This window comes from Mustelus asterias, chromosome 2 (assembly GCF_964213995.1).
Source record: "Mustelus asterias chromosome 2, sMusAst1.hap1.1, whole genome shotgun sequence".
NCBI lineage: Eukaryota > Metazoa > Chordata > Chondrichthyes > Carcharhiniformes > Triakidae > Mustelus > Mustelus asterias.
The window spans coordinates 99,822,252-99,836,219 of record NC_135802.1 but is presented as its reverse complement, the minus strand read 5'-3'; the positions used below and the strand labels follow the sequence as shown (position 1 = coordinate 99,836,219).

General features: G+C 41.6%; 1 protein-coding gene across 6 annotated transcripts in view; it reads left to right on the top strand.

Moving 5' to 3' along the window:
• thrb (thyroid hormone receptor beta) overlaps positions 1-13,968 on the top strand; it is a 221,069-nt gene that overhangs the window by 129,217 nt on the left and 77,884 nt on the right. For all 6 annotated transcript variants that reach the window (XR_013500555.1, XM_078239245.1, XM_078239210.1 and 3 more), the window contains one exon: positions 7,078-7,139. Coding sequence is in view for 5 of the 6 variants with exons in the window: in XM_078239245.1 (XP_078095371.1) it covers positions 7,121-7,139 (19 nt within the window). In the remaining variant the exon portion in view is untranslated. The remainder of the gene's footprint in view (positions 1-7,077; positions 7,140-13,968) is intronic.

The window sequence follows — 13,968 nt, the reverse complement described above, 5'->3', positions numbered from 1 at the left end:
TAGAAAATGAAGTGATTTGTTTTGAGGTTGTGCAATGATTAAATGAACAGAAATGGTTAAAGGAAAAGCATGGGCAGGGTATCCACGTTGCTCTAAATCCTGTGAAAAATAGGGTTACAACTGAGGTACATCTAGTACCAAAATACCCCACACCAGCCATTAGATCGCAGTAGATGTCTTTATAATAAAAGTTATTTGTGTCATATAAAATATGAAAGTTAAATCTTTCTGTCCAATTTTATTCCTTATTAGGAATATCTGTTTAAAAGATGATTTTTGGTCTAGTTCGAGATTTTAGCTGCAATTTTCCAGTCGTTCATGCCAGCAGGATATTCCAGTTCTGCTGACAGCGTACCCCTGCCGCAGGTTTCCCAGTGGCAAGGGATACATTCAACAGGAAACCCCATTGACAAAGGCAGGAGTAGAAGATCCTGCCGCCACAGGCCAATGGTGAGTCACCTCCGCCATTATGAAATATGCAGAGGGTTGCACGGAAAATCCCTCCCATAGTGCTGAGAAGTAGCAGAGCTGGCAAAACAGAATTGGCAGGATCTAGATGTATAATTCACACAATGTGGGATATCCTTAGTTGGAGAGTGTTAAAAGGAGGAGCATGGAGATAGGCTTAGAGAGAAAATCCAGAGTATGTGGCCCAGGATGATGAATTGGCAGAACAATCATTTTGATGAGTGACTAATATAAAGTGAGAATGCCCAAGAAGGCTCAAATACAGGAAGCAAAATACAGGACCATCTTGACCCAATATTAGGAATTCCATGACCTCAAATCCATGCTGATTTGGCAATGTCAAGTCATCTAGGTGTCGGCGACCTTAGTTTAAATTTGAAATGTTTGGAAGAAACTAAAACTCCAATGTATTCCTTTCAAAGGGCTGCCTTATTTCTTTTTTTCCCTCTCATTTAATAAAACATGATACACAACTATGTCTCTGCAATCATGGATGCAGGAAAGATTGGATAAGCTGAGGTTTTCCTTAGTGAAGGGAAGGTTCATTGAATCCCTTCAATGCAGAAGGAGGCCATTTAGCACAACGAGTCTTCACCAACTCTCCAACAGAGCATTTTATTCAGAGCCACCCCTGCCCTATCCCTGTAACCCCAAGCATTTATTCTGCTAATCCCCCTAATCTACACATCTTCGGACACTAAGTGACAATTTAGATTTTGGACTGTGGGAGGAAATTGGAGCACCCAGAGGAAACCCACGCAAACACGGGAGAACGTGCAGACTCCACACAGTCACTCATGGCTGGAATCGAACCCGGATCCCTGATGCTGAAGCAGCCATGCTAACCACTGTGCCAGTGTGCCTGGTGAATTACATAACAGCACAAAACAGGCCCTTCGGCCCCACAAGTTGTGTCGAACATATCCCTACCTTTTAGGCCTACCTATAACCCTCCATCCTATTAAGTCCCATGTACTCATCCAGGAGTCTCTTAAAAGACCCTATTGAGTTTGCCTCCACCACCACTGACGGCAGCCGATTCCACTCGCCCAGCACCCTCTGTGTGAAAAACTTCCCCCTAACATTTCCCCTGTACCTACACCCCAGCACCTTAAACCTGTGTCCTCTCGTAGCAGCCATTTCCACCCTGGGAAAAAGCCTCTGAGGGTCCACCCGATCTATGCCTCTCAACATCTTATATACGTTTATTAGGTCTCCTCTCATCCTTCGTCTCTCCAAGGAGAAAATTGATAAAGGTATTCAAGCTCATGAGGGGTGGAGTTCCAGAGGACACCGATTTTTAAAGTGATTAGCAAAGGTAGTGAAATGATGAAAAACGTTGTTAGCTGAGAGTATAGTGAAGACTGATTCAATCGAGCTATTCAAAAGAGAATTGGATAAACATCTGAAGAGAAAATTTGCAGAGCTACAGGGAAAGGGTGGAGGAATAAGATGTACTCAGTTGTTCTTCAGTTAGTTACCAAAGGCACGTCCTTCTGTGCTGTAATCGTTCTCTAAGCTCATCCACTAATAAAGTGGATGAGCTTAGAGCGTGGATTGCTGCTTCGAATTGTGATGTGGTGGCCATTACGGAGACTTGGATGTCTCAGGGACAGGACTGGGTGCTTCAGGTGCCGGGTTTTAGATGTTTCAGGAAGGACAGGGAGGGAGGCAAGAGAGGGGGGGGAGTGGCACTGTTGATCAGGGATAGTGTCACGGCTGTAGAGAAGGTGGACGCCGTGGAGGGATTGACTACGGAGTCTCTGTGGGTGGAGGTTAGGAACAGGAAGGGGTCGGTAACTTTGCTGGGTGTTTTCTATAGGCCGCCCAATAGTAACAGAGATGTTGAGGAGCAGATGGGGAAACAGATCCTGGAGAGATGTAGGAATAACAGAGTTGTCGTGATGGGAGATTTTAATTTCCCAAACATAGATTGGAATATCCCTAGGGCTAGGGGTTTGGATGGAGAGGAGTTTGTTAGGTGTGTCCAGGAGAGTTTCCTGACACAGTATGTGGATAAGCCTACTAGAGGAGAGGCTGTACTTGATCTGGTGCTGGCTAATGAACCTGGACAGGTGGAGGATCTCTCGGTGGGTGAGCATCTTGGGGATAGCGATCATAATTCTATCTCCTTCACGATAGCATTGGAAAGAGATAGGATCAGGCAGGCTAGGAAAGTGTTTCTCTGGAGTAAAGGGAAATACAGTGTCATCAGGGAGGAAATTAGACGGGTAAATTGGAAGGAGGCATTCTTGGGGAAAAGTACCGAAGGAAAGTGGAGGATTTTCAAGGGATGTTTGTCTGGAGCTCTGCATGACAACGTTCCGATGAGACAGGGGGTGTTGGTAGGGTACGGGAACCGTGGTGCACGAAGGTTGTGATGAACCTGGTGAATAAGAAAAGAGAGGCGTACAGAAGGTTCAGAGAGCTAGGAGGTGTTAAGGATTTAGAGGAGTATACGGGATGTAGGAAGGAGCTTAAGAAGGAAATTAGGAGAGCGAGAAGGGGTCATGAGAAGACCTTGGCGGGTAAGATTAAGGAGAATCCCAAGGCTTTCTACAAATATGTCAAGAGTAAAAGGATGAGATCTGAAGGCATAGGACCCTTAAAAGGTGAAGGGGGAAAAGTTTGTGCGGAACCGTTAGAAATGGCGGAGGTGCTTAATGAATACTTTACCTCGGTATTCACGGTGGAAAGGGATCTGGGTGGTTGTACTGCTGGTTTGCGGTGGACAGAAAGGATCGAGCATGTGGACATAAAGAAAGAGGATGTGTTGGAGCTATTGAATGGCATCAAGGTTGGTAAGTCGCCGGGACCGGATGGGATGTACCCCAGGTTACTGTGGGAGGCGAGGGAGGAGATTGCGGAGCCTTTGGCGATGATCTTTGCATCGTCGATGGAGACGGGAGAGGTTCCGGAGGATTGGAGGATTGCAGATGTGGTCCCTATATTCAAGAAAGGGAACAGGGACAACCCGGGAAATTACCGACCGGTGAGTCTAACCTCAGTGGTTGGTAAGTTGATGGAGAGGATCCTGAGAGACAGGATTTATGATCATCTAGAGAAGTTTAGTATGATCAAAAGTAGTCAGCACGGCTTTGTCAAGGGCAGGTCGTGCCTTACGAGCCTGGTTGAGTTCTTTGAAAATGTGACCAAACACATTGACGAAGGAAGAGCGGTGGATGTGGTCTATATGGGCTTCAGCAAGGCGTTCGATAAGGTCCCCCATGCAAGACTTCTTGAGAAAGTGAGAGGGCATGGGATCCAAGGGGCTGTTGCCTTGTGGATCCAGAACTGGCTTGCCTGCAGGAGGCAGAGAGTGGCTGTGGAGGGGTCTTTCTCTGCATGGAGGTCAGTGACCAGTGGAGTGCCCCAGGGATCTGTTCTGGGACCCTTGCTGTTTGTCATTTTCATAAATGACCTGGATGAGGAAGTGGAGGGATGGGTTGGTAAGTTTGCTGACGACACCAAGGTAGGTGGTGTTGTGGATAGTTTGGAGGGATGTCAGAAGTTGCAGCGAGACATAGATAGAATGCAAGACTGGGCGGAGAAGTGGCAGATGGACTTCAACCCGGATAAGTGTGTAGTGATCCATTTTGGCAGATCCAATGGGATGAAGCAGCAGTATAATATGAAGGGTACCATTCTTAGCAGTGTAGAGGATCAGAAGGACCTTGGGGTCCGGGTCCATAGGACTCTTAAATCGGCCTCGCAGGTGGAGGATGCGGTCAAGAAGGCGTACGGCGTACTAGCCTTCATTAATCGAGGGATTGAGTTTAGGAGTCGGGAGATAATGCTGCAGCTTTATAGGACCCTGGTTAGACCCCACTTGGAGTACTGCGCGCAGTTCTGGTCACCTCATTACAGGAAAGATGTTGAAGCCATTGAAAGGGTGCAGAGGAGATTTACAAGGATGTTGCCTGGATTGGGGGGCATGCCTTATGAGGATAGGTTGAGGGAGCTTGGTCTCTTCTCCCTGGAGAGACGAAGGATGAGAGGTGACCTGATAGAGGTTTACAAGATGTTGAGAGGTCTGGATAGGGTAGACTCTCAGAGGCTATTTCCAAGGGCTGAAATGGTTGCTACGAGAGGACACAGGTTTAAGGTGCTGGGGGGTAGGTACAGAGGAGATGTCAGGGGTAAGTTTTTCACTCAGAGGGTGGTGGGTGAGTGGAATCGGCTGACGTCGGTGGTGGTGGAGGCAAACTCGTTGGGGTCTTTTAAGAGACTTCTGGATGAGTACATGGGATTTAATGGGATTGAGGGCTATAGATAGGCCTAGAGGTAGGGATATGATCGGCGCAACTTGTGGGCCGAAGGGCCTGTTTGTGCTGTGGCTTTCTATGTTCTATGTTCTATGATTCTGAACTGGAATAAAAGGATAGCACGATTCGAGGTCGATTGTAGAACAGACAACAAAGGCAAATTTAGTGCTGATGACCAGAAGCATTTCATGCACAGAATTATTAAGACTTATAAAACTTTTCAGCATTGGATAGTGACAGCGACACTTATGGTACCATTCAAGGTGTTTTGTAATAGCCCGAGCTTTCTCTGGAAGGATAAAATAGTCACTGGCCTTCTTCATCTTTTCTTCTCTTTGTGACTTTTTTATTCTTTTCTTTTTCAATTTTATTATTTTCTACAGTCATTTTGCACAAGTCTTTTCTATCTAATCACACATGACAGTCTTCAGCCAATTCAATTCTCTCCACATTATATTAAGAAATGGCTGGAGTCAATGGATACAGCAAAGGCTACTGGCCCTCAGAATTGATGTTTTAAGCTCCACAACCAGCTGCTCCCCTAAGGCAAACTGATCCAGTACAGCTACAGCACTGGCACCCATCAGACAATGTGGAAAATTGACCAGGTATGTCCTGTTCATAAAAAGCAAGACCAATCCAATCTGGCCATTTACCACTCTGTAATCATCAGCAAAACAATGGAAGTTGTCACTGGCAAAATTATCAAGCGATACTTACTCAGAAATATTCTACTCAATGATGCCTAACTTGGGTACCCCCAGGACTCCAGACCCCATTACAACCTTGGTCCAAAAATCAGCGAAAGAGCTGCATGGGGGCGGAGTGAAGGAAAATGTTTGTGATTGTTGCAGCTTTAGGACATCATTGCAGGAGTTTCTCAGAGCAGTGTCTTTGGCTTCAGCTGCTTCAATGATCTTCCATCCATTAATAGTAGAGGGGATGTTTGCTGATTGCCCAATATGCAACACCACTCAACTCCACAGAGGTGGAAGCAATCCATGGCCACATGCAGGAAGGCCTGGACAACAACATTCGCACTTGTATTGATGAGTGGCAAGTAACAGTCATGCCAGACAACAACCATCTCCAATAAGAGAAAATCTAAACGGTTTCTCAACATCATTACCATCACGGAATCACCCACAATCAACATCCTGAGGGGGAAGGGGAAAAAATGTCCACTATCTGAAGGCACAAGTTAGGAGTGCGATCAATTACTCTCCAGTTGCCTTGATGAATAGAGTTCTGACAACACAAGTTGACATCTAGGTCAAAACAGCCTGGTTGATACAGCACCTTCCAAACATGCAAACTTTACCACCTAAACGGACAAAGGTGGCAGACACATGGGAACGCAACCACCTGCAAACTCCTTTTCAACTCTCAATATATGGCCGAACTTCCTGCAATGTCTGTATCTCCACAATATTTATATTTGGGTAGAATGCTTCAGCCATGTTTTTTGCACTAACGTGCTGGGCTCTTCTGTCATGAAGATGTTTCAGGAGCCTCTTCCTCCAGTTAGTTGTGTAACTGTCCTCCCATCATTCATGAATATGTCGACACGGTAGATCTTTGATCTGACTTGTAAGTTTTTGGATTGCTTAGCTCTGCCTATCTCATGCAACTTCCACTGTTTAGCATACATGTAGTCCTGTGTTGTAGCTTCACTAGTTTTGTGCCTCATTTCGAGGTATGCTTGGTGCTGCTCCTGACATGCTGTCCTACACACCTCAGGAACCAGAGTTGGAATCTTGGTTTGATCATAACAGTGGAATGAAGGATATGCCAGACCATGAGGTTTCACGTTGTTCTCTTGCCTCTAATGACCCACAGCACCTTCTGGATGTCCAGTTTTGAGCTGCTAGATTAGTTCTGAATCTATCTCAGATGTAGCTTCTTGACATACTTGGCAGTGGAGAATAATGTCATCATTATCCATAGAAATTTCATTAAAATATAATGGTGGACACATGAAATTATTTCATCATCTGCTCGAGCAGTTAGAACTGTAGTAGGTTTTTGTTGCCTTTCCAAACTGGATAGCAAGCTTTTGAGTGTCATAACACCGAGGTTAAATACTGATGGTTGCAATCCTTCTTAATTTATTCCTTTATATTCTGAACAGATCTGATTAGATGAGTTTGTAGTCTCTTTTTCAAAGAAAACAAGTCCAACTTACCTGACCTTTTCTCTAAAGTAAATTCTCAATGTTTTATGAAATTATTATGGTGCCCATGTATCAAGTTCTCAAGTATGATGCATTTCATCTCATTCAATGCTGTTTATTTTTCTTCAGAGTTGAAAACTTCAATAATAATGGGCTAATTCTGTTTTGCAGGTGGTGTGATAAATACCAGCAACAGAATGACTACTGATCCATAATGCCAAGCAGTATGTCAGGTACTGAGTTAACGATCTGTGCATTTAATAAAAACCCTTGACTAAGTCATTTTTACCCAGAATGTCAAGCTTTAGAATTTCTTTGTTGTCTCAATCTTCTCTTCCTCATACAGTCCATGAGTTCATCCATTAGGAAGGTGGCAATAGAATGGATATAGGCCATTGTGATGCACATATTCATAATGATAACTCAAAGACATGCAACTATTCCCATGTAAAATGAAGGAGTTGATTATTATGTGTACACTTGTTATCTGTTCAGTAACTTAGTTAATAGCAGTTAACATTGATTCAAAAGGGGTAGATTCTACCTAACCAACTAGATACTAGGGATCTTTGCGAGATACTAATATCCCAAATGGACTGCGGTAAGCCTTAAAGCATGTTGTACCTGGACTTCCGTTGGCATTTGGCAGAACTTAGTATGAAAATTGTTCGTTAAAGTTAGTATGGTGGGAATTCATGCTAACTGTTGGGTTTAGATATTTAATACAAAATTGCTGTGGAGCAGGAAGCAATGGTACTCATTAAGGAAATTATGCCAGAGGAGGGGGAATAATGGATGGATTGCCCCAAAGGTCAGTGTTATAACCATTATCATTTCTAATTTACATCCATAATTTGGACTTAGTATTGTCGACATAGGGTTTCTAAGGTAGAAAGAGGCCAGTGCAATCAGAAGAGCAAATTGAAAAATTACAGAGGAAACAAAGTACAGTATAAGCTAGACAACATATGTATGGATGGAATAATATCCAATAAACTATTAATACAAACAACTGCAAAGTACTACACATTGGAAATAAAAATGGGCATTATGGGTCCTCTGAAGTAGAAATATCAAAATCCCACCTAATATGACTTTATTGCTCGTACTGTAGTATTTCTGAATATACAACAAATTGTAAGCAGTGACTTGCATGAAATATTGGAGGGGGAGTGAGACACAAGACAAGTCAGACCTAGTACTGACTTAGAAACGTACTGTTCTCAATGCTTCTTGAATCCTGATGTTCTGCCTTTCTTTGCCTACTTGAATCCCAAGATTATGTCCAATCACCTCCCCTTATCTTGCATAGGCATCAGTGGCTTCCATGTAGGATTACCATGATACCCCATTTGGCCACAAAGTACAAATTGTATTTGGGCATAACATAGCTACCAATGTGCAGACAATCCTGATTTGGATTTCGAAGCATGGAGTGGTAAAGGATGGAAGGAGCCCATTTAGTTTATCGCCTTCTTCAGTAGAGCTATCCAATTAATCCTACTCCCCTGCTCTTCCCCCTAGTCCTGTAATTTTTTTCCCTTTAAGTGTTTATCCACTTGTTTTTAATATTGAACAAAGCACAGTATTTATTATTGGTTCAGTCACTGTGACATAACAATCTCAGAGACACCTTTTCTATTTTTAATGCCAACAAGCTTTGTATTCTGGAGTTGTTTCAGAGGTTAGAATTTCTTGGATACTAATTCTCTGTCCATGGTTCTAACTTGCCAGACTGTGTCCCTCATCAGAACCAAGAGTTCTACAGCTTCATTCTACGCAATTGTAGCTATTGTTAGTCATAATAATTCTTTACTCAAAGTGGTGAGAACGTGGAACTCCCTGCCACGTGGAGCGGTTGAGGCGAATAGTCATAGAGGTTTACAGCATGGAAACGGGCCCTTCGACCTAACTTGTCCATGCCGCCCAGTTTTTACCACTAAGCTATTCCCAATTGCCCACGTTTGTCCCATATCCTTCGATAGCCATCTTACCCATGTGACTGTCTAAATGCTTTTTAAAATTGTACCCTCCTCTACTACTACCTCTGGCAGCTTGTTCCTGACACTCACCACCCACTGTGAACAAATTGCTCCTCTAGACCCTTTTGTATCTCTCTCCTCTCGTCGTAAACCTATGCCCTCTAGTTTTAGACTCCCCTACCTTTGGTAAAAGGTGCTAACTATCTACCTTATCTATGCCCCTCATTATTTTATAGACCTCTATGAGATCACCCCTAAGCCTCCTAAGCTCCAAGGAAAAAAATCCCAGACTAACCAGCGTCTTCTCATAACACAAACCATCAAGTCCCGGTTGCTTCCTAATAAATATTTACTTTGCTTATAATAGCTTAGATGCATTTTAGGAGAGATCAGATGAGCACATTCAGGCAAAAACAAAATGGATATGTTGATTAGAATGAGAATACATAAGATGGAGAGAGGCTTGTGTGGGGCATTGATATTGGTATAGACTTTAAATGGGCCAATTGACCTGTTTCTGTGCAATACAATTATGTTTAATTCTAACATTTCTGTTTCTACCAGCCTCTCTTGCATTGTATTCCAAATCAAATTTCATTGTGTTTTTTCAAAAAATGTTTCTTCATGCCATCTCTGGTTTGCTTGCCAATCATCTTAAATTTGAGCCTTCGGGTTACAGATCTTTCTGTTACTACAACGTTTCTTTTATTTACTATACTAAAGCAGTTGATGATTTTCAACATCTTTATCAAATCTCCTAACATTCTCTGATCTACGGAGAACAGGACAAGTTTCTCCAGTCTCTCCACATGAATTAATTCCCTCATCCCTGGTACAATACTAATGTATCTCTTTTGCACCCTTTCCAGGACTTTGACATCATTCCTAAAGTGTAGTGCCCAGAGTTGAATACCACATTCAAGCTGAGGCCTAACCAGCATGTTGTCAAGTTTTAGCATAAGTGCCATAGTTTTTTTACTCCGTTCCTAATAAGTAAAGCCACGGATTACGTGCTTTTTTAACTGCCTTCTCATCTTATCCTACCACCTTCAAAGATTGGTGTAACATGCCCCCAGGTCTCTCTTCCTGCACCCCTTTTTAAAAGTTGTATTGTGTAGGTCCTATTGCCTCTACTCATTCTTCCTACCAGATTGTATCACTTTACACCTCTGCCCTTTCTGTCCTTGGCCTGCTACACTGTTCAATGCAAGCTCGAGGAACAGCACCTCATCTTTTGACTTGGCATTCTACAAAAGCTTTCTTGATTTGACATTTGGTTGAACAATTTTAGATATAACCTCTTGCTTCCACTTTGTTTCATGATTTTAGATTTGCTGCTTTGGCTAATTTTTCATGATTTTATTCCTTTTGCATTTGAACAGCTGCTCTTCAGCTATTCACACCTTATCCAGGCACATTTTTCTTTTTACTTTACCAATGTGCTCCTTTTGATTTTGTACCCTGAAACCTTTTGTCATTTAATCTCTCCTGCATTCCACCCTTTCACAGACCTTCCCTTTTCTTCCTCCTCACCTCCCCTTTTCACGTGCTCAAAACCTATTATGTTCCTATCCTTCTTCAACTCTGATAGCATCTGAAGTATTTTGCTTTTGAGCCATAATAATTTTTTTGCTATGTGGCTAGATGTTTGTTTAGGGTGGATTGTGATCACATCAGGATTTGTTTTTATCCATTTATCCAATAGATTTTGGTGGGGATATTAGTGCAACTCAGATCGTTGCTTTCCAAGTTGGATTACTTAAGCATCCTGTTTGCCTTCAAAAAATATTGAAGGAGTGCACTTGTGAAAGAAGTAAATCCAGTTCTAGTTACAAAAGGATGGAATTGTTATGTATGTTTTTTAAAAAAACATAGATGCAAGATAATGTGAGAATACTTGTGGAAAAGGCCAACGCCTCTGATCCCAATAAGATCTGAGTTTGTAATAATTGCCTTGAAATTTGTTTCATTTCCTGTCAGCATTTGGGTGACACTAAGTGCATGTGTCACTCTTCAACTGGACACAAGGAACATACAGAAGCAACCTGTGATTTATTCTGCTCACTGCCACTCTCTTCCACCTCCTATCATTTACTCCATTACTTTGTCCTCTCAGTTTTTCTGTTCACCCTCCACCTCCATCAATTTTTCACCCAAAGCAAGTTGAATTGTCTAACTTTCCCTCGCTGCTGCCTGACATTTGTTACACAGCTCAAGTCAGCAAAAACTGAATGAGAAAAGTCAGATTGCCATGAAACCAATTCCACCTTTCCACATCAGCATATATTCCCACCTTCGCAACCTTTTATTACTAGAATTTAATATAACCTGAAGTCAAGGAAGAATCAAACAAGGAGCAGCTTCTATGTTTAACATCCACCTAGTGAAACAATTCCACTCAATGTTAATGAATTTCCACTTTCAACATTATTTATACAGCTCACAATCTTTGCCTGAAAAGCTTTGGTATTATTGATTTAATTGCACGTGCTATCAGATTGATAACTTTTTCTTTAGTTGGCTCAACCTTTGATCAAACTTCACACACAGCACTGGTTGCAAATTGGTAACAAGAATGAATGTATTCAAATCAATTACTTTGATTTTGATTTAAGTCAACCTTTTGCATAGTAAGTGTCAAGTTCCTGGTTTGTACGAAAATTATGACAAAGGGCTAACAGGTTGAACCGTTTCCTGAGAGATCTTAGCAACTCTTGCATGCTGTGTTTCTGTCCATGCTGGGGGAGAACTCCTGCACAAACAACACGTCACTTCCTGTGTACATGTCATCCCAATGTGCACATGACCACTCAGTCTACAGAAAGCATACCTTCACCAGATATTGTGTAGTCACTATGTTTGGTAATATTTAATGCATATGTGAAATCAGTTTGATGTCGGCCTACTGGGATGGAAAATGAATTTCTCTTCATACACATATATGAGTGGTGTTAGGAAACCAAAGGTAGTTTTAAGGGATTAATATTTATATGGGTAAGCATTAGAAATAAAGTATTGTTTTAGGTAGGCTTAATTTAATGTTTCTGTGCCTGGAAGGTAGTTAGATTTAACGCTAAACAAGTGTTTGTCTGTGTGCAGGGTAGTTTCAGTTCCAGATGAGATATTATTGTGTTTAGAAAGCTATGGAATGAAGAATGATAGTTGCTTAGCAATTAGGGACCCTGTAACTTTCTTTGTTCTTTAGTTTTAGCTGAAAGCTAGAGACCATTGGTGACAGACAATGAAGCAGTAAACAGCTCTCTCTTAGCTCTGCTCGGGGAAACTAAAGATAAACTAGCTCTTTTAGCTTTGCTGGAAAAAAAATCCTACAAAGGAGTAATGGTTCATATAGCCAGTGCCAAAGCTCTAACGAGTGATTCATTAAGAAATTGGAGAAATTAAGGAAAGTTTCCACAACATCTGGAGTTAAAGGGAACAAGTAAGAAAAAGGGAAATAGAACAGGATTTTGTTCATGGTCACCAGACAAAGCTGAGAAGAAAGCAGTTGCTGCAGATACTAGAGAGGGGTTTTCTAAAAGTAATCCTAAAATTTGAAATGTCTTGTATCATCTATAAATAAATTATAAAGTACTGACTAGATATCAAAATTGGTGTAACAGTGAAAACCTGAAAGCGTTAATGCAAAATCCTGGCACAGATTTTCAGCCAAAAGTGGAGCAGAAGCTATGGTCAAATGGATCTTTTGGAAAATATGAATGAATTGTTACGAGGGAAGATTTTAAAGCGTATTTTGGGAGTGGAGTTTATAAACTCTCATGGAGAAATCGCAAACACTAACTTTGTGTGCTGCTGAGACCATTGTAGCTTCAAATGACTTTGTCATCCTTGTTAATCTTAAACCCTGTGTGTAGTGGTTAAGCTAAAGAAGTATTGTACTATTTTTCATGCTTAATAAGTGATTTTCTCTCCTGGTAAAACTAATTAGCAGTCCTATAACTCAGGTCCTCCATGTTTGATAAAAAAATAAAAGTTATGGTCTTTTGAGCCAGGGTTCCATTCTGGGCCCTTCCTGTCCAGTCACAACATCAGCTGGGATCATAACAATGGACAGCAGCTTCTGTTTAGATGTTAAAAATACAGGAGTGATAAGCTGATTTCCTATCCTCGTCATCAAAGCTATTAAGTACAAAATTTTAATACCACCTATATCAAGTGGTTAGTAAATCAGTAAGAATTAGATGGATTAATCATGGGGATAAACAAGTTTTATGACACCTATTGGTTGATTGACTAGGAAGGTCACATGTAATCATTTTTTTAATTTTTAACTTCAGCTACTTCTATTGCCATGCTCATTAAAATGTTTCAGGCTTAGTTGCTGCCATAAGTATAGTTCACTTGAATTTGCTGGAGTAGATTATTAAGGACCTTAACAACAGAACACTTAAACACTTAGCTGTTATAGTATTAAGAACATTGTTCGAAATTCTTTTCCGTATTTACTGCACTTCAATTTGAAATCGAGTCAAACTTTGCAGCTACAAGCAGAGCTTCATTGGAATCTGATATTTTCAATTTAATTTGTGTGACAAACTCCACAATGCAAACACCCACCAAAAGGGTGACATTTTACAGCATTGTTCACAATGGAACCTAGCTTCTTCATAATGAAACTTTTGGTCCAAGCAGGAAATTAATGGACCGATCAAAAATTCTGAAGCATAGCCTCAGCAGTAGTTCCTTATGGCAAAATGATAAAAATCCCAAACCTTAAGGTGAACGCTAGGATTATTTTGTCTGTCGCTAAGATACTAATGATTGACTTGAATACTGCAGTATTCCCAAATTGTAAAGCAGAAGGAAGGCCTCTTGTGTATGTGGCTGCATATTGCTAGATAACAATATTAATTTTTTTGTGGGACATGGGCATCGTTGGCTAGCCAGCAGTTATTACCCATCCCCAGTTGCCCTTGAACTGAGTGGCTTGCTAGGCCATTTCAGCAGGCAATTAAGAGTCAACCACATTGCTGTGGCCCTGGAATCACATGGAGGCCAGACCAGGTAAGGACGGCAGATTTCCTCCCCTAAAGGAGATTAGTGAACCAGATAGGTTTTCCAA